Source organism: Pleurodeles waltl, chromosome 3_1, assembly GCF_031143425.1.
Source record: "Pleurodeles waltl isolate 20211129_DDA chromosome 3_1, aPleWal1.hap1.20221129, whole genome shotgun sequence".
NCBI classification, from domain to species: domain Eukaryota; kingdom Metazoa; phylum Chordata; class Amphibia; order Caudata; family Salamandridae; genus Pleurodeles; species Pleurodeles waltl.
The window spans coordinates 94,779,724-94,804,274 of record NC_090440.1 but is presented as its reverse complement, the minus strand read 5'-3'; the positions used below and the strand labels follow the sequence as shown (position 1 = coordinate 94,804,274).

Sequence of the window (24,551 nt, the reverse complement as noted above, 5' to 3'; positions counted from 1 at the left end):
ACCACATACAGGGTGCCTCCATCCCTGTGTGAAAGAGTACTTTCCAAAGTTCTACTTTTGATAAAAACGAGTACATTATTGTGTGTTATGAAGAGAGGCTGAGGGTTGAGCGTGGTGGAACCAATACTAGGAAAGACTCTATGGACTATAGATAATTGAGTCGCCATTAAATGAACTTGAATGATGGCCTGAGTAGGTTTTAGCCAGCAACAGTGCCGCAAAGGATCATAAAAGGTGCTGCAATGAATCCACATGTCTAGCTTGGTTCAGATAGAAAGGCAAGGCAAGGTTGAAATCTAACATTTGCAATATCTCTATAGGAATGGGGCGAATTTCAATATTCAACAATAGCTTTGTCAGAGCACCACCGTTCCCACTGAAAACTATCCTTGTACGCAAAGGGCACTCGGATCACTTATGTGCCTGGCCAATGTCAAAAATAAAGTCTTCCATACAGCTTATTATTACAGGAAGACATCACCTCAATAGGTTTATCAACCTGACTAGGGCCAGTCTCAGGTTCCAAAAGGCAGCAGGATGCCTAATCAGCAATAAAAAAAATATGTTACTGCCTGCCAAGTGTATCCTGACTGTCTCTGGGCCATGGAGTACAGCCACGTCCTGGTAGCCCACAATGGGCGAGATGCAAGTCATGCAGGTGTCCATCGGTATCTCTGTCTTGACCAGGTGATTACAAAAATACATTATATAATTTGCTGAACAGGCTGATGTTTTACTCAGTGACAGAGCCTCAGCTTTTTGCTTTTATGCTACAAACTTGTGGAGAAGCTTCTGGAAGCTGCCAAGAACTCCAAGTGCTTTGATCACGGAACTATATGTTCAAGACATGGCTTTTCAGGAACCATGAGCTCAAACAGATCAAAGGGAGGGATCCATACCCTCTTTCCTTCCAGGTACAGGAGGGTTTCTCCACCGAAAGAGGAGAGTCTGGAACCTCTAAAGTAGAGCAAGTCCAAGAACCAAATCCAGAAAGGTCAAGCAGGTGCACGTATAATGACAAGTGACCCACCGCTCTCCACAATTTTCTGCAGAACCCTCAGGATAAGACAAGTTACACAGGAAGATTCTTGCCCTTTCTAACAGGAGCTGACCAATAGCAATTCTGGTACCCTGCACATCTACGAAGCAAGTTATTCACAATTCAATTGAGTTGCAAATGCATCTATGGGGTGATGACTCCATTCCTCGAAAATGGGGTTTAAGGCCTTCTAGAGAACTTCCCCCTTGAGTAACGAGCAGAGATGCTTGCTTAGACAGTCCGCTCCAGTATTGTCAATTTCTGCAATGTGGTAGATTAGCTGTAAAATACAGTTTTGCTAAACAGGCATCTCACAAAAAAGTGAAAACATGTGTCTACCGTCTCAAGATTGGAACCAATAATGAGCAGTCTAGAATGTGCTTTGAATGGCCATTCAGCAGTTGGTCACCATATTACATTCTCTGCAGCCTCACCTGACAGAAGTGGATCTTGGAACCAATAGGACCAATGCATCAACGGTTATCTGGTTCAGTGATGGTGCGAAAGCCCTCTCCTATCTTTAAGTGGACAGAGGTACCACTGAGAGGGGCTCAGCCTCTATTTCATGATGTAATTTCAGAGCAAGCTTATTCCGAGACTGAAATTCCACCTAGTGCAACATAAACCGCCTCAACCTAAGTCCTTACAAACTGCATTTTGGAAAGAGGCTGCATTTAAAATACATAGCTACAATTCACTACATCTTTTATAGTCACAAATTCCTTCTAGATAAAAAAAGCACAGCTAAGGTAAACAGTAGAAAGTGGGAGAGGTGATGCAATAATGGTACTGCTATCTTTCTTACTTTATAACAATGTGACCAATGTTAGCTAGAATTCCTACTCATCGAATTATCCCTGTCAGATTAATAGATTGTGCATAACATATTCAAGACAAGTAAAATGACAAACCTGGCCAGGAGCTGGGTTCCAATTGCTAAAGCTGTGAAAAGACCCCCTTTCAAAAGCCAGGAATCTGACTCCATGTCCAAAATGAATCCAACAGACCACATCAGAAAAAGGGAGATGAGCAACAGCAGGAACAGCTATGAAAAGCAAATTGTATTTTTTTTTAGCACAGTACATGTTTTATTTTTAGATGGTGATGCAGCAGAGTTTATACAACAATAGAAAAAGAACAACATATTTGAAGAGTTCTAGGAAACAATGCATAGTATGCCGATAACCATCTTGCTATTCTTTAACAGCTACAGCTTCGAAGTAGCTCACCTGGACTAACACATTCATACAACACTTTCAACTAGGATTCCCAAGTGTCCAACCACTATGTTTCACATGATGCAAATTATCAGAATCATAAATAAGTACTGAATTCAGATTTAATATTTAGTTTGGAGTTTGCAGAAAACTGAGCAAATCAGAACGCTCCATAAAAAGTACCTATTTGTTAAGTCAGATTGCTGAAGATCTATTTATTTGGTTTATCAAGCAGAGTAAATAAAAAAAATTACAACCAAATAAAACTTATGGTTTAGAAATCTCAAAGTTGATGCACGTAACCATATGAAAGTTTGAAAATGCTCTTTTTAAACAGGAAACATAAATGGCAAAAAGTATTTACAGCTATCATAATATCATATGCATGGGGAACCATAAGAAACGTTACCGCCAGTCTGAGCTTGCACACATAGACCGAGGCACTGTCATAGTACCAAACTACGATGAGTTGGTATTATCACATGGAGGTAAAACCTCTTTTCAAGAATAAAAGTGTGCACAGCTATAAGCGACAATGGAAAATTATCAGTGCTACTTGTCCTCACCCCTACCCCCTCAGTATTCAAAGTATGCATCAACACAATTCCCTGTGTGGGACCTAATGATAAATAGATGCTAAGCTGATGTGGAGAGGGGAATTGGGACATTTAGATAATTAGAGATAGTCTAGGACTTGCTTCAAGCTTTGCTGGACTGCCTGGTGGTAAACCATGCCCCCCCTATAGTAAAGACACTGGGTTGCTCAGGTGTGGAGTCAAGAGGTAGTGATGGCAGGACAAGCTCTTCAGCAGGGATCAGAAGAATTAAATAAGTTTGCAGACAGTTGGCAAAATGATTAACTATCATGAATTTGAGGCCATAATAATTATAGCATTTAGAAATGAGGATACAGACACGAGTAAGGAGAACAATGTAATAAATACCACAGTAGCAAACCTAACAATGGGCCCGAGGACTCCCCAATGGAGGGCCGTTTTTATGAGGAACAAGAATTCCTGTTAGTGTAGCCCCCTTCTCCAAGGCCTTTATTGAAACCCTTGCGCTTTAACGGTAAGCAGCTGGAAGGTTGCTTGCCTTACTTGATAAACTCCACTGCAGCACATTATGGTTCCAGCAAGTGTGACATTTTCCGATTTGCCTTCATGCTACTCTGATCACTGATGCCACTTCATTTACCTGCGTTAACCATACTACCAATCTGTACTGCTTCTGACATATAAAGCCTTGCTTTCATGCTTGGCAACAGTAAGCAAGAATGCTCAAGTAGCATGCTCATAGCCATAAAGTTTACATTTGTGTATCATGCACTACACACCACAGGTTCTGTTTATGCCTATCAAATTCTTGTTGTTTTGGTTACAGCAACACGATTTCCATTAACATTTTTGTGTGATAAACCTGCACATTTGTTCTATGCACATGTTTGCATTAGAAGTTATGCTCATCCAGAGCAGGTAGGACCTTTGATCGTCCAATGCTATGAATTTACAGTTCAATGATTTCTGGTTTAGTAAATGTGTTAAGACTTGATGTAGCCATGAAAGCATACATTTTCTTTGCCACAAACTTCCTTCATTTGGGGCAAGTTAGTAAGCAGACTGCCTCAGGAAAGCAAAAAGAAAGTACAGCCTGCCAAATTCCTTGACAGAGCAAGACTCTTTAGTACAGCCTACCAAATTCCTTGACAGAGCAAGACTCATTTGAGAAATCTGCAGGCCTTTTTGAACCAGAGTAGGTAGGCTGCATGCCATTACCTAAGGCCATTTCTAAATGGAGTCTTGACAATAGGCCCTGCCACGAGAATAATAGTGCTTCATACATAGCCAGCAGTGATATCTGGAACAAACAATCCAATAGAATGGACAAACAGTCTGCCAAACAAACTCTTTCATTAGTATGAAAAAGAGGCAGGACAGGCTCAACGAGCCAAGACCTGGGGTCACATTAGCTACCACACAGAGATATAGTCAAAGAGGGAGAATGGCCCAGTGGTTGACTTAGAACGCCAGAGATCACTCAGGCCCTCCCCTCTGAAAGGGTAACTGCATCAGTGATTAATAATATATGCAGGTTAAAGGGCAAGAAGCCTCTCACTCTGGAGTGGCTAAGGCCTCCAATTAAAGGCGAAATGGCAGTCAATGCAGAAAAAGTTTCATAAGATGCTGAGAGTACTGGGCAAATATGACAATGAACTCAAAAAGGAGGTTAACAGGTCTGAAGCTTCTCATGGCTAGACTGGAAAGACTACTCACAAAAATGCTAGTCATGACAGAGGCCCTCATTATGACTTCGGTGGTCTTTTCCTATGACTGTCGAAGCCACGGGTACCAGAAGACTGCCATATTACAAGTACTGAAGGATTTCCACTCCAATTTGGGTGGAAATCCTCCAGTAGTCGTGCTAGCAGTCAGAGGCGCTCCCACCAACGGCCCAGCCTTGCCAAAAGGACTCCGCCAGCCGTATTAAGACCTGTAATATGGCCTTGCGGTGTCCTGATGGCTGGGCGCGGTGGCAATGGGAGCACCGGGTCCCGTGCCCTTGGGAAGGAGCACCTCATCAGACGAAGTAAGTGTCCTCCACAAGGGGAGAGGGGTTGGGCGCGTGAATGGATGTGTGTGAGTGTGTGTATGCATGTCAAGAATGGGGAGAGTGAGGGGGAGTGTTTGTGCGTGCGTGTGTGTGTCTGTGTAAATGTGTGATGGCGATGCATGTGTGGATGAGTGTGAATGCTGGGTCAGGGTGCGTGCGTGCATGCATGTAGACAGGGGTGGGGGTTGTGTGAATGTATGTTGAGGAAAGGAGGGGGTGGGGTTTTGGAGTGTGTATGCGGGTCAATGGGGGTGGATGTAGTGGGTGCGTGTCTGAATGGGGGTGTTGTGCGTGTATGGATTTGAGAAGGTGTTGCGTGTGTGTGTGTGTTAGTGTAAGGGTGCTGTGAGTGAGTGTCAGGGTGTCCATGTCTGTGGGTGCGTGCGTGTAGGAGGGTCACTACTGGGAGCAGGGGTAGGGGGTTCTGGGGGTTCAGTTGTAAGGGATGGGGGAAGTGCTATTGGGTAGATGGGGGGGGAGAGGGTGGGAACTGTCACCGGAAGCCTCTACATCAGGGACATTGTGGCGGTGTTACTGCCTCAAAATCCCTGGCAGAAAGGGGGCTCATGATAGCGACAGCAGTATAGGGTGGACCGCTGGGTCTGAGATGCTCATCTCCAGCCCCCCCTGGTCCCGACCACCCTGGTGGTGAGCAAGGGAAAGTGGCAATTTGGCACAGGGCAAACTTCCACACTCGTAATTTGCAAGTTCACACTGCCGGCCCGTCAGCAGTGGGACCGCCACCGTGAGTCTGGCAGTCTTAAAATGAGGGCTATAATCTGCTAAGAAATGCAAGTGGTCCATGAGAGATGCAAGCCACTCTTGTTAAGGGATAGGTACTGACTGCTAGTGTTTGTCATTTCAAAAGAGGGGTGGGTAGCAGAAGGGTAACTATTCAGGGGTCTATTTGTTAAAGAAATGGACATGTTCATTCACAGATTTAGCATTAGACAATGCCCAACCTCAATGAGCTTTTGCCAGTAAATGTTTTTAATGGGGCCAGAACATGGTTGGTGATGCATGTATAAGAATAATGGTTAGATTCCTAGAGATTCCTGGGGGTTGGAAGAGACGTATCCAAACAGGTACTTAACCATAAAGAATAACGCCAATGTAGGTGAGCTTTACCCCTTCTTCTCATGTAAGGATTGAGAGGACCATAGTGATGTTTTTGCACATATGAAAGCTACTGGCCACGGACACATAAGTCATACAAACTACAAGGGAACACGGAATCCCTATGCGTTTCACATATAAACTGCAACTGTTTGCAGGTACGGAAATCAGTGACCACAAACTGCTCCGCAAACAACCCTTTTCTGTTGAAAGGTTAAGAAGGAAGCCCCAATATAAAGTTCGGAAAAGTTAGTGATTTGGTGGTCACAGGCCGTTTTAGACACATAGCTGGAAGGGGACTGGCTGGCATAGGGTTTAAGGATGACTGTTTGTCAGTTCTAATTTTGGAAGAACACAGGCAGTTGCTCCCGTTTACATGGCAAAACAAGGTTTCTGCTCAATACTATTAGGTCTATCATCCATATGTTGGTGCAGGTAATGTTATGCGGTCAATAAAGGAAAAAGAACTTGGGAAGACTATGCACCTAAACACCTCAATGTTTAGGTCACAGGAATAACAACAACTAGGGACACACATCAGAATGGCCATACACCTTCTGGAAAGGATGTGTTTTGCCATAAACTGGGGCAGTTGCATGGAAGGATGCAATTCTTCAACTTGTTAGCTTTTTGTCAGATTTAGGGCCTCATTAGGACTTCGGCGATCTATAACATAGACTGCCGAAGTCCTGCCAGCCACAAGACCGCCAGGGATGGTGGTCTTCAAAATGCCATGTTATGACTGCTGGCGGCTCTCCGCCAGAATCTGGGCAGAGAGCCGCTACCAGCCATAATGGCGGTCGGCGGTGCAGTGGAGGCTGCTTCGCTTGCTCCGCCACATCATTTCAACACCGCCACACCTATTACGAGTTGTTAATAGGCGTGGTGGTGTTGTGGCGACGGGGCGCTGACGGCGGAGCAGGCTCCAAGGATCCAGTCCCCTCCCGGACGACCACTGAGAAAAGGTAAGTGCCCGTTCGATAGGGGAAGGGGGGGTGATGAGTGGTGTGTGCATGCGTGGGGGTGTGCATTTGTGGGATTGGAGGGGGGTGGTGTATGTGTACATGTATGTGTGTGATTGTGAGTGTCTGTGTGAATGGATGTGGGGGTGGTGGGGGTGTTTGTGAGTGTTTGTGTTTCTGTATGCGGTCTGAGTGCGTGAATGCATGATTGCGTGTGTGTGTGTGTGTGTGGAGGGGGTGCATGCATGCATGCTTGGATGGGGGCGGGGGGTCTCTACGGGCTTGGGGGGACCTTGGCTGTGAGGTGGGGGGGGTTGCATACTGGCGACAGGAATGTAAATCCCTGTCACGAGTATCCCTTCCACCAGGGATTTCCTGGTGGGGTTGCTGCCAGGAAATCCCTGGCGGAAAGGAGGCCCCAAATACCGTTGGAGGTCTATGGTGGACCACCGGGGCGAAGAAGATTCACCTTCGCCCCAGCGGTCCGACCGCCGTGGTCATAATCTGGCGGTACAGGTGGTGAACTGGCTGCTTTGCAGCCTGTTCACAGCAGTGGTCATAATCTGACGGTCCAGCACCGCCACGGCGTCGGCAGTGTTACCGCCACCGCAAGCATAGCAGAGCAGGACCGCCAATGTCATAATGAGGGCCTTAGTGTCCGTGAGGCTAGCCAGCTGGGACCAAGGTTCATGCAATATAAAAAGGACACAATATGAATGCAGGGGACTTTCTGCAAACTTCCTTGCAAACTTGTTGGATACGTAAACTTGGTTGCAACATTTCTGGGTATATTTTCCCAACTCTTGAACTTCGGAGCGCCAATGCATCTAAAGAATCGACAATGCTAGAGACTGTCCTATTAAGAGTCTATAATACTTTCTAAAAGGGCCACATCAGATCTTGAATGGTTGTGTGAGCTGTCTTAAGTAGAGGGCCATATTTACAAATGTCCAGCATCTGGTTACACAACTTCTACTTTTAACCAGTATAGAACATGCCTTCACTGACAGTAACCAAGCTTTGCCCAAGTAAATCTTTAGCTTCAGTCCAGAACAATTAACACTATTGTGAAGGAAATGTACAATTACACTAAGGACACATAAATAAGAATCATCCATTCAGAACAACAGTAGGTTTCAAAATGAGGTTTCAGTGTGTTCTATTATGTTGTATATGGTTTTTCTATCAATTAAACCTAAATCTGACTGGTAAAAATCCCATGAGACTCAAGTTGCACTACATGCATGTTTGGACCTGGTAAATCAAGGCACGCGTAATAATCCTTAATTTAAGGGCAAATGCTTGTTATAGAGGGATTTATGTGCAGACAGGTCAATTAGAAAATTCGGGCCATAGGGTGACCCTGCACAAAAATATGACCACCTCGTAATCAGTGACAAAGCAAGATATCATCCATACAAGAATGTCATTTAAAAAAAAAACTATATCTGTAACTCGAAAGGAGATGCAGCAACACTGCTACCCAATGTGGCAAAAAACTGTTGCAAGTTCAAAGCAGAAAAGAGATTGGCATACATGGATTTCGTGAATGTTGCAAAGTAATACCTGGTGTGGTGGACATTACAATTTCTTCTTTTTATTAATGATCAGAATGGGCAGTATCACACTCCCACCTCACTCAGCACCTCCAGGCTACAGGTCATTCATGGTAAGTGTTTCTGTGATCATTAATGAATGCATTGGGCAGGAATAAGCTCTAAACAAAACTTCCTTATGGACTTGCGGTACCCACATAAGACGGAGCCCCCATCCAACTGCTCACTTTTTAGGCTCCATCCATAGATTCACTAAGAGTCTCTTAGTAACTAAAAAGGCCATAAGAGAGGTCATCATCATGAGGTGTGAGCTATAAGGATATGGCAGAGTCCGAACAAGATACAAGAGTTCCTTGGAAAGCCTACAATAGGAAGGACAGATATATAAAATGTTCTTGGGAAGAAACGTCATGATTAGTATACTATCCTAGTAACACTGAGAATGTGACTGCGACTCTTGTGGCAGAATCTCTGGAAATCAAAACAAACTGAATCTGAGCGTTGAACGTAGTAGGAAGTGTTGATAGACTGTAGTAAGGGGTGTGAGCAAGAAACTCCAAAGGTCAAGCAGGGGACAACAAAATGGCCAAGTGTTTCTATCTGAGGCACCCTCAGTTTAGGTTCATTTTTTACAGCCCCATTAGCAAAGGTTCTAAATTAGCAGATGACCTGGTGGCTCAATCTCCTTTTTTTGCATGGGTTCCTACTGTACCCCTGCAAATAGCCCATCAAGTTGTTAACATGTCAAATGTGCTTAGGATCAGAGGAGTGAAAAGCACATCAATATGCAAATCAGCTCAGAACTCCGGCAGCTGTGTATCCCTTTGCCTATCCTTACAGAACTTGTCTCATCATTTTTGTTAATGGGGAAAAACATTAAGTGTGGCAAGCATCCTCTAACCATTGCCTGTTAGACATGGGATTGGGAATTTCTGACCTTGCTGGACAAGCTTCTTGATGCTTCATTCTGGGAATCTCCTTGTCAGCCCAAGAAGAAAATAAGTTACTTACATGTAACTGTGGTTCTCCAGTATTGGTATCTTTCATAGATTCACATGCTTGAATCATTCCCTGTCGTCGAAGTGGGAGTCCCACGGTACATAGAAAGCAATAAATAGATAAAAGTCCCTTTTTTTTCCATTGTAGTCAATAGCAAAAAATACATTCACTTTTCTAACTATCAGCCTCATTAGAAAAAGTCCAAAGTTCAGCCAATCATGCGAGACGACCCCTTTAGAATCCTCTGCACAGAGGCTCAGTCTCTCAGATTTCTCCGCACTAGTGATTTTAAGAAAAAATGAAAGAGGTAAGCCCCCATGAGGGGGGGGGGGGGGCTGTTGCATGTGAATCTATGAAAGGTACCAATACTGGAGAACCACAGTTACAGGTAAGTAACTTATTTTCTTCTCCAGTATTGGGGTATCTTTCATAGATTCACATGCTTGAATCAGAGTTGTCAGCAGTAAGAAAGATGGTTAAGTGCTACAACACCAGAAAGCATGCCTGCTCACAATTCATCCTATATGGACTCATATAGGTAGTTAAATGCTTATTAACATTTTAAAAAGATTATATAAATATACAGATCAATAGCAATTATATATATATATATATATATATATATATATATATATATATATATATGGAAAATGTCACTTACCCAGTGTACATCTGTTCATGGCATGAGGCGCTGCAGATTCACATGCTGTGCACATCCCGCCATCTAGTGTTGGGCTCGGAGTGTTACAAGTGGTTTTCCTTCGAAGAAGTCTTTTCGAGTCACGAGATCGAGAGACTCCTCCCCTTTTGGCTCCATTGCGCATGGGAGTCGACTCCATCTTAGATTGTTTTCCCCGCAGAGGGTGAGGTAGGAGTTGTGTATATAGTAATAGTGCCCATGCAATGGAGTAAGTATGTATGTACATAATGTGACTAAAAGTGATATATTTACAAATTTACAAATGTACAAGTTTATTTTTATCAATTTCTAACGGCTACAGGCTCCCGGGGAGGTGGGAGGGCGCATGTGAATCTGCAGCGTCTCATGCCACGAACAGATGTACACTGGTTAAGTGACATTTTCCATTCGATGGCATGTGTAGCTGCAGATAAACATGCTGTGCATAGACTAGTAAGCAGTTATCTCCCCAAAAGCAGTGGTTTAGCCTGTAGGAGTTGAAGTTGTTTGAAATAATGTTCGTAATACTGCCTGTCCTACTGTGGCTTGTTGTGTTGTTAACACATCCACACAGTAATGTTTAGTGAATGTATGAGGCGTAGACCATGTGGCTGCCTTACAGATTTCTGTCATTGGTATATTTCCTAGAAAGGCCATGGTGGCGCCTTTCTTTCTAGTGGACTGTGCCTTTGGTGTAATAGGCAGTTCTCTCTTTGCTTTAACATAACAGGTTTGAATACACTTAACTATCCATCTGGCAATGCCTTGTTTGGATATTGGATTACCTGCATGAGGTTTTTGGAAAGCTACAAACAATTGTTTTGTTTTGCGAAATTGTTTGGTTCTATCAATGTAATACATTAGTGCTCTTTTTATGTCTAATGTATGTAATGCTCTTTCAGCTACAGTCTGGTTCTGGAAAAAACACTGGGAGTTCCACTGTTTGGTTTAAGTGGAACGGTGATATAACTTTTGGCAAAAACTTGGGATTTGTGCGTAGAACCACTTTATGTTTGTGTATTTGTATAAAGGGTTCTTGTATGGTAAAGGCTTGTATTTCACTTACTCTTCTGAGAGATGTGATAGCTATTAGGAAGGCTACTTTCCAGGTAAAGTATTGCATCTCACAAGAGTACATGGGTTTGAATGGTGGACCCTTGAGTCATGTTAATACAATATTGAGGTTCCACGAAGGAACTGGTGGTGTTCTTGGTGGAATGATCCTTTTTAGACCCTCCATAAATGCTTTTATGACTGGGATTCTAAATAGTGAAGTTGAATGTGTAATTTGCAAATAGGCAGAAATTGCTGTGAGATGTATTTTAATGGATGAAAAAGCTAACTTAGACCTTTGTAAGTGTAGTAAGTAGCTTACAATGTTTTTTGCAGATGCGTGTAATGGTTGAATTTGATTATTATGACAGTAATAAACAAATCGTTTCCATTTATTTGCGTAGCAATGTCTTGTAGTAGGTTTTCTAGCCTGTTTGATGACCTCCATACATTCTTGTGTAAGGTCTAGATGTCCGAATTCTAAGACTTCAGGAGCCAGATTGCTAGATTGAGCGATGCTGGATTCGGGTGTCTGATCTGTTGTTTGTGTTGAGTTAACAGATCTGGTCTGTTTGGTCGTTTGATATGAGGCACTACTGACAGGTCTAGTAGTGTTGTGTACCAAGGTTGTTGTGCCCAAGTTGGTGCTATTAGTATTAGTTTGAGTTTGTTTTGACTGAATTTGTTTACTAGATACGAAGGAGTGGGAGAGGGGGAAAAGCGTAAGCAAATATCACTGACTAACTCATCCATAACGCATTGCCCTTGGAGTGAGGCTGTGGGTACCTGGATGCGAAGTTTTGGCATTTTGCGTTTTCTTTTGTTGCAAATAGGTCTATTTGCAGTGTTACCCAGTATTGGAAGTAGGTTTGTAGTATCTGGGGATGAATTTCCCATTTGTGGATTTGTTGGTGATCTCGACTGAGATTGTCGGCCAACTGGTTTTGAATTCCTGGGATGTATTGCGCTATTAGGCGAATGTGATTGTGAATCGCCCAATGCCAAATCTTCCATGCTAAGAGACACAGTTGTGATGAGTGTGTCCCTCCCTGTTTGTTTAAGTAATACATTGTTGTCATGTTGTCTGTTTTGACAAGAATGTGTTTGTGGGCTATTTGTGGTTGAAATGCTTTCAACGCTAGAAACACTGCTAGTAGTTCTAGTTGATTTATATGAAGTTGTTTTTGCTGAGTGTCCCATTGTCCCTGGATGCTGTGTTGGTTGAGGTGAGCTCCCCACCCTACCATGGAAGCATCTGTTGTGATCACGTATTGAGGCACTGGGTCTTGGAAAGGCCACCCTTGGTTTAAATTTATAGGATTCCACCATTGAAGCGAGGTGTGTGTTTGGCGGTCTATCAACACTAGATCTTGAAGTTGACCCTGTGCTTGTGCCAACTGTGTCGCTAGGCACTGTTGTAAGGGCCGCATGTGTAATCTTGCGTTTGGGACAATGGCTATGCATGAGGACAACATGCCTAGTAGTTTCATCACTAATTTTACTTGATATTTTTGGTTTGGGTGCATGCTTTGTATTACGTTTTGGAATGCTTGTACCCTTTGTGGACTTGGAGTGGCAATCCCTTTTTTGTGTTGATTGTTGCTCCTAAGTATTGTTGTATTTGACACAGTTGTAAGTGTGATTTTAGGTAGTGTAATGAGAACCCTAGTTTGTGAAGGGTTTCTATGATGTATTTTGTGTGTTGAAGACACTGTTTCTGAGTGCTGGTTTTTATTAACCAGTCGTCTAGATACAGGAATACGTGTATGTGCTGTCTTCTGATGTGTGCGCCTACTACTGCAAGGCATTTTGTAAATACCCTTGGTGCTGTTGTTATCCCGAATGGTAACACTTTGAATTGGTAATGCACTCCTTGGATTACAAACCTTAAGTACTTCCTGTGTGAAGGATGTATGGGTATATGGAAGTAAGCATCCTTGAGATCTAATGTTGACATGTAGTCTTGTTTGAGCAAGGGGATCACGTCTTGAAGTGTTACCATGTGAAAGTGATCTGATTTGATGTAAAGATTTAGTGTTCTGAGATCTAAGATGGGTCTCAGAGTTTTGTCCTTTTTTGGTATTAGAAAATACAGGGAATAAACACCTGTTCCTTTCTGATGGTTGGGTACCAGTTCTATTGCCTCTTTTTGTATCAACGCTTGGACTGCTAGTTGTAATAGATCCAAGTGCTGTTTGGACATGTTGTGTGTTTTTGGAGGCACATTTGGTGGTAATTGAAGGAATTCTATGCAATAACCATGTTGGATAATGGCTAGGACCCACGAGTCTGTAGTTTTTTTCTTCCCAATTTTTGTAATAATCTGTGAGTCTCCCCCCCCACTGGTGTTGTGTGTTGGGGATTTGTGACATCGCAGTCACTGTTTAGTTTGTGGGGTCTTTGGGCTTTGGAACTTCCCTCTGGTTTTAGGGAACTGTCCACCTCTATATTGTCCCGAAAACCTCCTCTTTGATACTGGCCCTGGTATGTGGGTCTGGCCTGTGAGGTTGAGGGTTCTGTGCTTTGGCCTCAAAACCCCCCTCTAAAGTGTGGTTTCCTAAAGGTGCCTCTGCTCTGTGGGGAGTAGAGCGCGCCCATGGCTTTGGCCGTGTCAGTGTCATTCTTGAGGTTCTCTACAGCTGTATCCACCTCCGGCCTAAACAACTGTTGTCCATTAAAGGGCATATTAAGCACAGCCTGCTGGATCTCTGGCTTAAATCAGGAGGTACGTAGCCATGCGTGTCTCCGAATAGTGACCGCTGTGTTTACAGTTCTGGCGGCTGTGTCCGCTGCATCCATAGCCGATCGTATCTGGTTGTTGGAGATACTTTGGCCCTCCTCCACCACTTGTTGTGCACGCTTTTGAAACTCCTTGGGGAGATGTTCAATAAAATGCTGCATTTCATCCCAATGAGCTCTGTCATATCTTGCCAATAAAGCTTGTGAATTGGCAATGCGCCACTGATTGGCTGCCTGTGCTGCATCTCTTTTCACCGCTCCATCAAACTTTCGACTTTCTTTGTCGGTGGTGGTGCATCTCCAGAGGTCTGTGAGTTTGCCCTTTTGCGGGCTGCACCTACTACCACTGAGTCAGGTGTTAGTTGTTGCGTGATGTACACAGGGTCTGTAGGGGAGGCTTGTACTTTTTTTCGTCCCTAGGTGTAATGGCTCTGCATTTGACTGGGTCTTGAAACACTTGTTTTGCGTGTTTTAACATCCCTGGTAACATCGGCAGACTCTGGTACTGGCTGTGTGTTGATGACAAAGTATTAAATAAAAAGTCATCCTCAATAGGTTCAGCATGCAGTGCTACATTGTGAAATGCAGCTGCTCTGGACACCACCTGCATGTAAGCAGTACTGTCTTCTGGTGGTGACGGTCTTGCCGGGTAACAATCAGGACTATTGTCAGATACTGGTGCATTGTATAGATCCCATGCATCTGGGTCATCGTGGCTCATCCCTGTGTGCGTTGGAGATTGCATCATTGGGGGTGTTGCAATTGGTGATGGTGGTGGCGAAAAACATGGTGGAGTTTTTTCTTTAGCCACTTTTGCTTTTGGTTGTTTTTCTGTGTCTAGGAAAGCAAGTTTCCTTTTCATTTTAATAGGGGGAAGAGTTCTTATTTTCCCTGTATTTTTTTTAATACGGAGCCTTCTTTGTGTATAGTCTGGCTCCCCCATCTCTAATTCTTGTCCGAATTTATGGCCTTGTAGTTGTGCTGAAAGGCCTTGTTCTTCAGAATAAGAGCTTTGTTTCGGCTCCGATGCTGGGTGTTTCGGCCCTGAAACTTTTTCCGCAGTCTTTTTCGGCTCGGAAGCCACCTTTTTCGGTTTCGGGGTGCCGATCTCTTGGTGCAGACTTTGTTCGGAGCCGGTATCTCGGTGTCGAGTTTGGTCGGTGCCAGTTTCTCAGTGCCGAGCATATTCTGTGCCGGTATCTCGACCGGAGTCGGATGTCTTTGACACGTGTGTGCCCTTTTTCGGTGCCAATGGTTGGTCACCGTGTTTACGGGGTAAGCCATGGCCTGCCGGCGGTGGCGTCCCCTGGGCCTTCATTATTTTGGCGTGAGTTTTGGCCGGGGCAGTTTTACTCATGGTTTTCGCCGGCTGCTCACTTTCGGCCTCGTCCGAGTCGGCAATGGAGAAAGTCTCCTCTTCTTCGACGCTGTGGTGTTCTGACGGCGCCGATGCCATTTGAAGTCTTCGAGCTCTCCGGTCCCATAGCGTCTTCTTCGACCGAAATGCCAGACAGGCCTCGCAAGTATCCTCTTTGTGTTCGGGGGACAAACACAAATTACAGACCAAATGCTGATCTGTGTAAGGATACTTATTGTGGCATTCTGGGCAGAAGCGGAATGGGGTCCGTTCCATGAGCCTCGAAGACGCACGTGGTCGGGCCGACCAGGCCCCGCCGGGGGATAGAAGCCCCAAAGGGCTACCGGAGCTCTTCTTTTATTCGGTGTTGATCTGCTATAACTAACCCGATACCGAACGCAAACAATACCGTTGAATTTTCCGAGATTTAACGAACTTTCCGAACTGAAACACGGAGCGAAGAGGAACACATCCGAACCCGATGGCGGAAAGAAAACAATATAAGATGGAGTTGACGCCCATGCGCAATGGAGCCGAAAGGGGAGGAGTCTCTCGATCTCGTGACTCGAAAAAACTTCTTCGAAGAAAAACAACTTGTAACACTCCGAGCCCAACACTAGATGGCAGGATGTGCACAGCATGTGTATCTGCAGCTACACATGCCATCGAACATATATATATATATATTTATATACACATGAAAAATATCAGTCTGGCAACACATAGAGGATGGAGGGCAAAGAGATTATTGGCTCACCTTATGCGAATAAGTTACGTAACAATGCTTGTCCTACCACAGCATCCATCCTGTCAGTAGCATCCAGGCAGTAGTGCTGGGTAAAGGTGTGGGCACGCGTCCACGTTGCCGCTCTGCAGATCTGGTTCAGAGGAACTCCTGCGAATAGAGCTACCGAAGTGGATACCGCTCTAGTGGAATGCGCTCTGACATTGGACGATAACGGTTTTCCTGCTAACTGGTGGCAGAGTTGTATGGTAGAAGAGATTCAGCGTGCTATGGTCTGCTTGGAAACGGCCTTGCCTTTATTGATCCGCCCGTAGCTAATAAACAGTGTTCAGATTTACGAAAGCTGCTAGTCCTTTGTATGTAGAAGTTTAGACATCGTTTAATGTCTAGAGAATGTAATGCCCGCTCTGCTGGAGTTCGAGGATTTGGAAAAAAAATTCTCAAACCACCGGCTCATTTAAATGAAAGGTCGATGGAACCTTGGGGATAAATTTTGGTTTAGTTCTTAGAATGACCACCTCTGATTTGAATTGCAGAAAAGGTGGTGAGACTGAATGCCTGGATATCGCTAACCCTCTTTGCGGAAGTGAGGGCCAGAAGGAGGGCTGTTTTCAAAGAAATATATTTCAGGTCTGCCTTGTGAATAGGCTCAAACGGATGCTTCATCAATTGAGAGAGCACAATATTTAAATGCCATGGAGGTGGAGGACGGTGAATCGGCGGGAACATCCTGAACAAGCCTTTTAGAAATTGCTTTATTATCCTGGATGACCATAAAGATGGTAAGTCTGCTGTTCGTCGGAAACGGGATATAGCAGCGAGGTGGACCTTGATAGACTAGTGGGAATGACCTGACTTCGCTAAATGCAACAGCTATGGAAGGAGCTGTTCTGGAGAGGACTTCAGAGGGTGAACTTTAGAAGTTGAACACCATATGCAGAACCTCTTCCACTTGAGCTTATACGTCCTATTTGTAGACTGAGCTCTGGCACAGGCAAGCACTTCCCTGCAGTCTGAAGGGATATCTAGGCCGTCAAACTCATAGAATTCAGGAGTCAGGCTGCTAATCGAAGAGAAGTCGGGTTGGGATGACGGACCTGCCCCTGATTCGTTGTTAACAAGTCTGGTGTTGGTCTCAGCCGTATGTGAGGCTGTTCCGACAGCAATAGAAGCTCCGTGAACCAAAACTAGCGTGGCCATTTGGGAGCAATCAATAGAAGCCGGCATGGTTCCCTCTTCATCTTCTGCAGAAGTCTTGGGATGAGTGGAAGCGGGGGGAAAGCGTAGGCATAAATCCCTGACCATTTGATCAAAAAAGCATTCCCCTTTGATCCTTTCTGCAGTCGCCAGCTTGCGAAGTGTTGGCATTTTCTGTTGTTTCTGGTCGCAAACAGATCCAGACTGGGTCTGCCCCAACGATGAAAGAGGTGGTCGAGAACTGTCTGAGTTACCATTCGTGACTGCTGGTTTGAGTCCTGCTTAAGGCATCTGCCCTGGTGTTGGAAATCCCCGGAAGATGTTCCGCTCTGATCAATGTGTGATGCTGAAGCACCCAATGCCACAGTTTCTGAGCCTCTAGAGACAATGCCTGCAATCTTGTACCCCCCTGTTTGTTGAGGTAATCCATGACTGTGGTGTTGTCTGTTCTTATCAACACCGAGGAACCCTTGATGTTGGTGAGGAAGGCCTTGAGTGCCAAGGAAACTGCTCTTAACTCTAATACATTTATTTGAAGAATGGACTCCTGAGTGGACCATCTCCCTCTCACTGATAGGTCTTGTAAATGTGCGCTCCATCCCTCTAAGGATGCATCTGTTGTTATAATGTGCACTGGTTTGTCTTTCAGGAAGGAGAGACCTTCCGAGATGAGGGGGGTATCCTTCCACCATTTGAGGGCTTGTCTCGCTGATGGGGTTATTCGAACTATATCGTCGAAAGATCCCTTTATTTGCTTCCATTGATTGTCCAATTGCTGCTGAAGTGTTCTCATGTGTAGACAACAGTTTTCTATCACCGGAATGCAAGAAGAAAGCACCCCCAGAAAAGACTTGTAAGTCCGAACAGAAGCGGACCTTCTTCTGCTGAGACGTGTTGCTAGATCTTGAAGTCTCTTCTGTCTGTCGTGCGAAGCAAAGGCTCTCGCTTGGACTTTGTCCAAGACGGCTCCTAAAAAGGTGATGTTCTGCAAAGGATCTAGATGAGACTTGGGGTAATTGTCTAGATGAGACTTGGGGTCTTATTAGGAAATGGCCTGCAGATCTTACAATCCTTGACCTTATGTTCTGGATGGAGACAGTATATGCAGTCCTTGTGAGGGTCCTCACAATGAAGCCTTAACTTTCCACAGGTATCACAAGGCCAAAACAAACCTTTTCTTGCTGTAGACATGATGGAAGAAGTACTACAGCAAAGTTAAGAGTGAAAGCTGAACAATATCTCTTGAAGAGAAAGTAAACTGAGCAGAGCTCAGGGAGACTCCCTTACACACAACGTGCGGTAGAAAATCTGAGAGACTGAGCCTCTGTGCTGAGGATTCTAAAGGGGTGGTCTCGCCTGATTGGCTGAATTTTGGGCTTTTTCTAATGAGGCTGATAGTTAGAAAAGTGAATGTATTTTTTTGCTATTGACTACAATGAAAAAAAAAAGAAAAAAAAAAAAGGATGTTTATCTATTTATTGCTTTCTATGTACTGTGGGACTCCCACTTCGACAACGGGGAATGATTCAAGCATGTGAATCTATGAAAGATACCCCAATACTGGAGAACTGTGGTGAACCCCTCCCTGTATACAGCACAAATTGAGTGGCCATAAGCAGAAGCAGGGTATGTTCAGAAGCCACCCATGGTCATAGAGCAGCTGTGGCACGTAGAGTACAGTAAGCTGACAGTATGGAGAGGGAAGGGTTACGCCGAACGCACCTGGTGAAGCACATTATGTGGCCAGGGAAGGGTGAGTGTATCTCATGGCCGAGAATGTGCAATGCATAACTAAGGGATACTGAAAGCTTGTGTGGCATAAAGGAGCCATGTTGAGAGCAAGTATCTCATTGCAACTTATGCTAGCTTTTCATCAGCTCAGTGAAACTGTGATCTGTGAGCTTCAGGGTTGTCTTACGTCCGTTGCCCAATGGATGCATAACAGCAGTTTACAACTCCACTCTGATAAATCTAAAAATATTGATGTTTGGTACCTCTCCCCTCTTGATGCGCTGAGCTTTTGGGGAGCTGAGCTAGGGCCTGTACCCATGCCTTCTACAATGGTCAGGAATCTGGGGGTGTTGATGACTACGGCTCTATCCTTCAAACCTCAGGTCCAGGCCACTGCTGCTACCTCTTTTGAGTTGCTAAAATAATTAAGGAAGGTTTTAAAATATCTTCCCTTCAACACATGTACGGAGACTGAACATGGGTGTTTGCAGCACCTCTAAGTTGGATTATGCAAACAATCTATTTGAGTGCTCTCCAAAATCTGCTGTCCTGGTTTCGGCATGTACAGAAAACCACAGCTAGGCTAATTTTAAACATCCCTAATTGACACTCTAACAAGGTCCGAAACAAATGCACTGTTTACCGATTAAATCTAGGATCAAATTTAAAACACTTATGATCACACATACAGTGTTCCACCGGAAAGGCCTCAGCTACATTCAGGACAAGCATACAAAATATCTTCTTGTGAGGGCACTCCGCACCTCTATTCACAACTTACCATGCATCCCGAAATTCTGCAGAGCCAGCTTCTGGAATGCTCATATGTGGAAGAGCTTACCCCAGTCACTTTTGACTGAGCTTTTTTCAATGTTCTGTCAAAGAACATTTTGAGAATCCTCCAGGAGTGTGAGGGGTGTCACTAAAAAAAAAGGGGTTTAAATCCTGTGGTTCTTGTCACAGACCCACACTTGGTTTGTTTGTGGTTCTTAAAGCGAGACCATAACTCCAAGGCCTGCAAGGACTGTGTAGGAAAGTACCATCATGCCTGGCATATTACGTTACCCCCATATTTCACTGTATATATGTTGTTTTAGTCTATGTGTCACTGGGACCCTGCCAGGCAAGTATGTGCCCTGTATGCGTTCCCTGTGTGATGCCTAACTGTCTCACTGAGGCTCTGCTAACCAAAACCTCAGTGTTTATGCTCTCTCTGCTTTCCAAATTTGTCACTAACAGGCTAGTGACTAAATTTACCAATTCACATTGGCATACTGGTACACCCATATAATCCCCTAGTATATGGTACTGAGGTACCCAGGGTATTGGGGTTCCAGGACATCCCTATTGGCTGAAGCATTTCTTTTGCCACCCATAGGGAGCTTTGACAATTCTTACACAGGCCTGCCACTGCAGCCTGCGTGAAATAACGTCCACGTCATTTCACAGCCATTTACCACTGCACTTAAGTAACTCATAAGTCACCTATATGTCTAACCCTCACCTGGTGAAGGTTAGGTGCAAAGTTACTTAGTGTGTGGGCACCCTGGCACTAGCCAAGGTGCCCCCACATTGTTCAGGGCAAATTCCCCGGACTTTGTGAGTGCGGGGACACCATTACACGCGTGCACTATACATGGGTCACTACCTATGTACAGCGTCACAATGGTAACTCCGAACATGGCCATGTAACATGTCTAAGATCATGGAATTGTCAACCCAATACCATTCTGGCATTGGGGGGACAATTCCATGATCCCCCGGGTCTCCAGCACAGAACCCGGGTACTACCAAACTGCCTTTCCGGGGACTCCACTGCAGCTGCTGCTGCCAACCCCTCAGACAGGTTTCTGTCCTCCTGGGGTCCAGGCAGCCCTGGCCCAGGAAGGCAGAACAAAGGATTTCCTCTGAGAGAGGGTGTTATACCTTCTACCTTTGGAAATAGGTGTCAGGGCTGGGGAGGAGTAGCCTCCCCCAGCCTCGGGAAATGCTTTGATGGGCACAGATGGTGCACATCTCTGCATAAGCCAGTCTACACCGGTTTAGGGATCCCCCAGCCCTGCTCTGGCGCGAAACTGGACAAAGGAAAGGGGAGTGACCACTCCCCTGACCTGCACCTCCCAGGGGAGGTGCCCAGAGCTCCTCCAGTGTGTCCCAGACCTCTGCCATCTTGGAAACAGAGGTGTTTGTGGCACACTGGACTGCTCTGAGTGGCCAGTGCCAGCAGGTGACATCAGAGGCTCCTTCTGATAGGCTCTTACCCCTCTTGGTAGCCAATCCTCCTTCCTTGGTAGTCAAACCTCCTTTGCTGGCTATTTAGGGTCTCTGCTTTGGGGAAATCTTTAGAAAACGAATGCAAGAGCTCATAAGAGTTCCTCTGCATCTCCCTCTTCACCTTCTACCAAAGGATCGACCGGTGACTGCTCAGGACGCCTGCAAAACCGCAACAAAGTAGCAAGACGACTACTTGCAACCTTGTATCGCCTCATCCTGCTGGCTTTCTCGACTGTTTCCAGGTGGTGCATGCTCTGGGGGTAGCCTGCCTCCTCTCTGCACCAGGAGCTCTGAAGAAATCTCCCGTGGGTCGACGGAATCTTCCCCCTGCAACCGCAGGCACCAAAAGACTGCATCACTGGTCCTCTGGGTCCCCTCTCAGCATGACGAGCGTGGTCCCTGGAACTCAGCAACTCTGTCCAAGTGACTCCCACAGTCCAGGGACTCTTCAGTCCAAGTTTGGTGGAGGTAAGTCCTTGCCTCCCCACGCTAGACTGCATTACTGGGTACCGCGTAATTTGCAGCTGCACCGGCTCCTGTGCACTCTTCCAGGATTTCCTTCGTGCACAGCCAAGCCTGGGTCCCCGACACTCTAACCTGCAGTGCACAACCTTCTGAGTTGTCCTCTGGCGTCGCGGGACTCCCTTTTGTGACTTCGCGTGGACTCCGGTTCACTGTTCTTCCAAGTGCCTGTTCAGGTACTTCTGCAGGTGCTGCCTGCTTCTGTGAGGGCTCCCTGAGTTGCTGGGTGCCCCCTCTGTCCCCTCCTCCAAGTGGCGACATCCTGGTCCCTCCTGAGCCACAGCAGCACCCAAAAACCTCCCTCTACCGCGACCCTTGCAGCTAGCAAGGCTTGTTTGCGGTCTTTCTGTGTGGGAACACCTCTGCAAGCTTCATCGCGACGTGGGACATCCGTCTTCCAAAGGAGAAGTCCGTAGCTCTCTTCCTTCTTGCAGAACTCCAAGCTTCTTCCATCTGGTGGCAGCTTCCTTGCACCCTCAGCTGGCATTACCTGGGCTCCTGCCCACTCTTGACACTGTCGCGACTACTGGACTTGGTCCCCTTGTCTTACAGGTACTAAGGTCCAGAAATCTACCATTTTTGCATTGCTGGTGTTTGTTCTCCTGCAGAATCCCCCAATCACGACTTTTGTGCTCTCTGGGGGTTATAGGTGCACTTTACACCTACCTTTCAGGGTCTTGGGGTGGGCTATTTTTCTAACCCTCACTGTGTTCTTACAGTCCCAGCGACCCTTTACAAGCTCACATAGGTTTGGGGTCCATTCGTGGTTTGCATTCCACTTTTGGAGTATATGGTTTGTGTTGCCCCTAAACCTATGTGCTCCTATTGCAATCTACTGTAATTCTACACTGTTTGCATTACTTTTCTTGCTATTACTTACCTAAGTTTGGTTTGTGTACATATATCTTGTGAATATAACTCATCCTCATACTGAGGGTACTCACTGAGATACTTTTGGCATATTGTCATAAAAAATGAAGTACCTTTATTTTTAGTACTTCTGTGTATTGTGTTTTCTTATAATATTGTGCATATGACACCAGTGGTATAGTAGGAGCTTTACATGTCTCCTAGTTCAGCCTAAGCTGCTTTGCCATAGCTACCTTCTATCAGTCTAAGCTGCTAGAAACACCTCTTCTACACTAATAAGGGATAACTGGACCTGGCACAAGGTGTAAGTACCTCTGGTACCCATTACAAGCCAGGCCAGCCTCCTACAGACTGCCATGCCACAAACCTGAAGGCACTGAGGGACGCTCCCTGAAGTTCCTTGCAGTCTGATGCCTTTGACCCTGTTACGCTTTCAGTCCCACTTGTGTGGACTGCCTCTGGAGCTGCTCCAGACTATCGTCTTTGCAGTCTAAAATCCTACTAGCGCAAGATGTCAAAGAAGGTGACGTGTTTGTCAAAATCTCCACACTAGTCCATGTTGCAGAAGAGGCACGGGAATAACATCGGTCGAGGCCTTGCTCGTCCGTGGTGTCTGTGCCTGAGGCTGCTCCACGTTGCCCAGAGTTTCCCAGAGCCAGAGCGATCCCCGACCAACAAAAGTTCTATGAGGCCATGCACCTCATATTTGGGCTGTCTGACCCCTCTGGAGAGCCTCTGGGCCCCACGGGTTCAGGAGGAACCTTTACTGGATTCCCACCATGTAACTGAGGTGTATTATATAGAAAGCAACTTTCAAATGTGACAGACTAATCATTTCTTATTTTTTTTGAAGATGCATGGCTCATTAGAGAAATGACAGGGATGACATTTGGCCCCAGTCTGAAATAGATTTCCAGGAAAGACTCAGAGAGAGAGATATAGCTAGGATCCTCTAGACAGCGCAACTCAAAATCCCAATCAAAGTGAGCATTAAACTGGTATCGACCAAGTCCCCATGAATGCAAGATTGAATCTTGCCTTTGAATATACAGCTGCCTTAACCACTAACACAACAAACTGGTCAAGATTTAAGAGGTGACCTGATACTAGAGAGCATAAGTCTTAACAAAAGTGAAATGGGCATGCAACCATCTTAAACTAACTAAGGGCCAGATGTAGGTAGGTTGAAAATTGCGACTTGCGAGTCCGTGCGACTCGCAAATTGCAAGTCGCAATTTGCTATGCAGAAAGGTGTCTCAGACACCTTCTGCAACTCGCAATGGGGTCGCAAAGACCCACCTCATTAATAATAATGAGGTGGGTCGCAGTTTGCGACCCCATTGCGAGTATGGGCACTCACGGGGATGGTGGCCTGCTGGAGACAGCAGACCACCATGTCCGTGACTGCTTTTTAATAAAGCAGTTTTTTTTTTTCTATCTGCAGCCCGTTTTCCTTAAAGGAAAACGAGCTGCACTTCGAAAAAAAAAACGAAACATTTTGTTTCGGTATTTTTCAGAGCAGGCAGTGGTCTGCCTGAAAATTTTTTTTGTGATCATTCACAAAGGGGAAGGGGTCCCATGGGGACCCCTTCCCGTTTGCGACTGGGTTACCATCCACTTCAGGTGGATGGTAACTGCGATTTAGTCGCAAATGAAATTGCATAGCGTTGCGAGTCGCAAATAGGAAGGGAACACATTTCTGCATCGCGGAGAGGCTTTTGTGCCTCGCAAACGGCGTTTTTCGCTGTTTGCGAGGTGCAAATCCTTTCCTACATCTGGCCCTAAATGGCTTAATGGGTATACACAACCATTCCTTGTGCCTGTATATTCTCTATCAGCTTATATATAAATAAATTGTCCTCTACATTATAATACCTTGTTCGTG

The 24,551-nt window shown here is 45.3% G+C and overlaps 1 protein-coding gene across 1 annotated transcript in view; it reads right to left on the bottom strand.

Moving 5' to 3' along the window:
- The window catches only part of ZDHHC13 (zinc finger DHHC-type palmitoyltransferase 13), a 239,586-nt gene that overhangs the window by 86,109 nt on the left and 128,926 nt on the right, over positions 1-24,551 (bottom strand). The window contains exon 9 of the mRNA XM_069221911.1: positions 1,951-2,084. Coding sequence (XP_069078012.1) covers positions 1,951-2,084 — 134 coding nt within the window. The remainder of the gene's footprint in view (positions 1-1,950; positions 2,085-24,551) is intronic.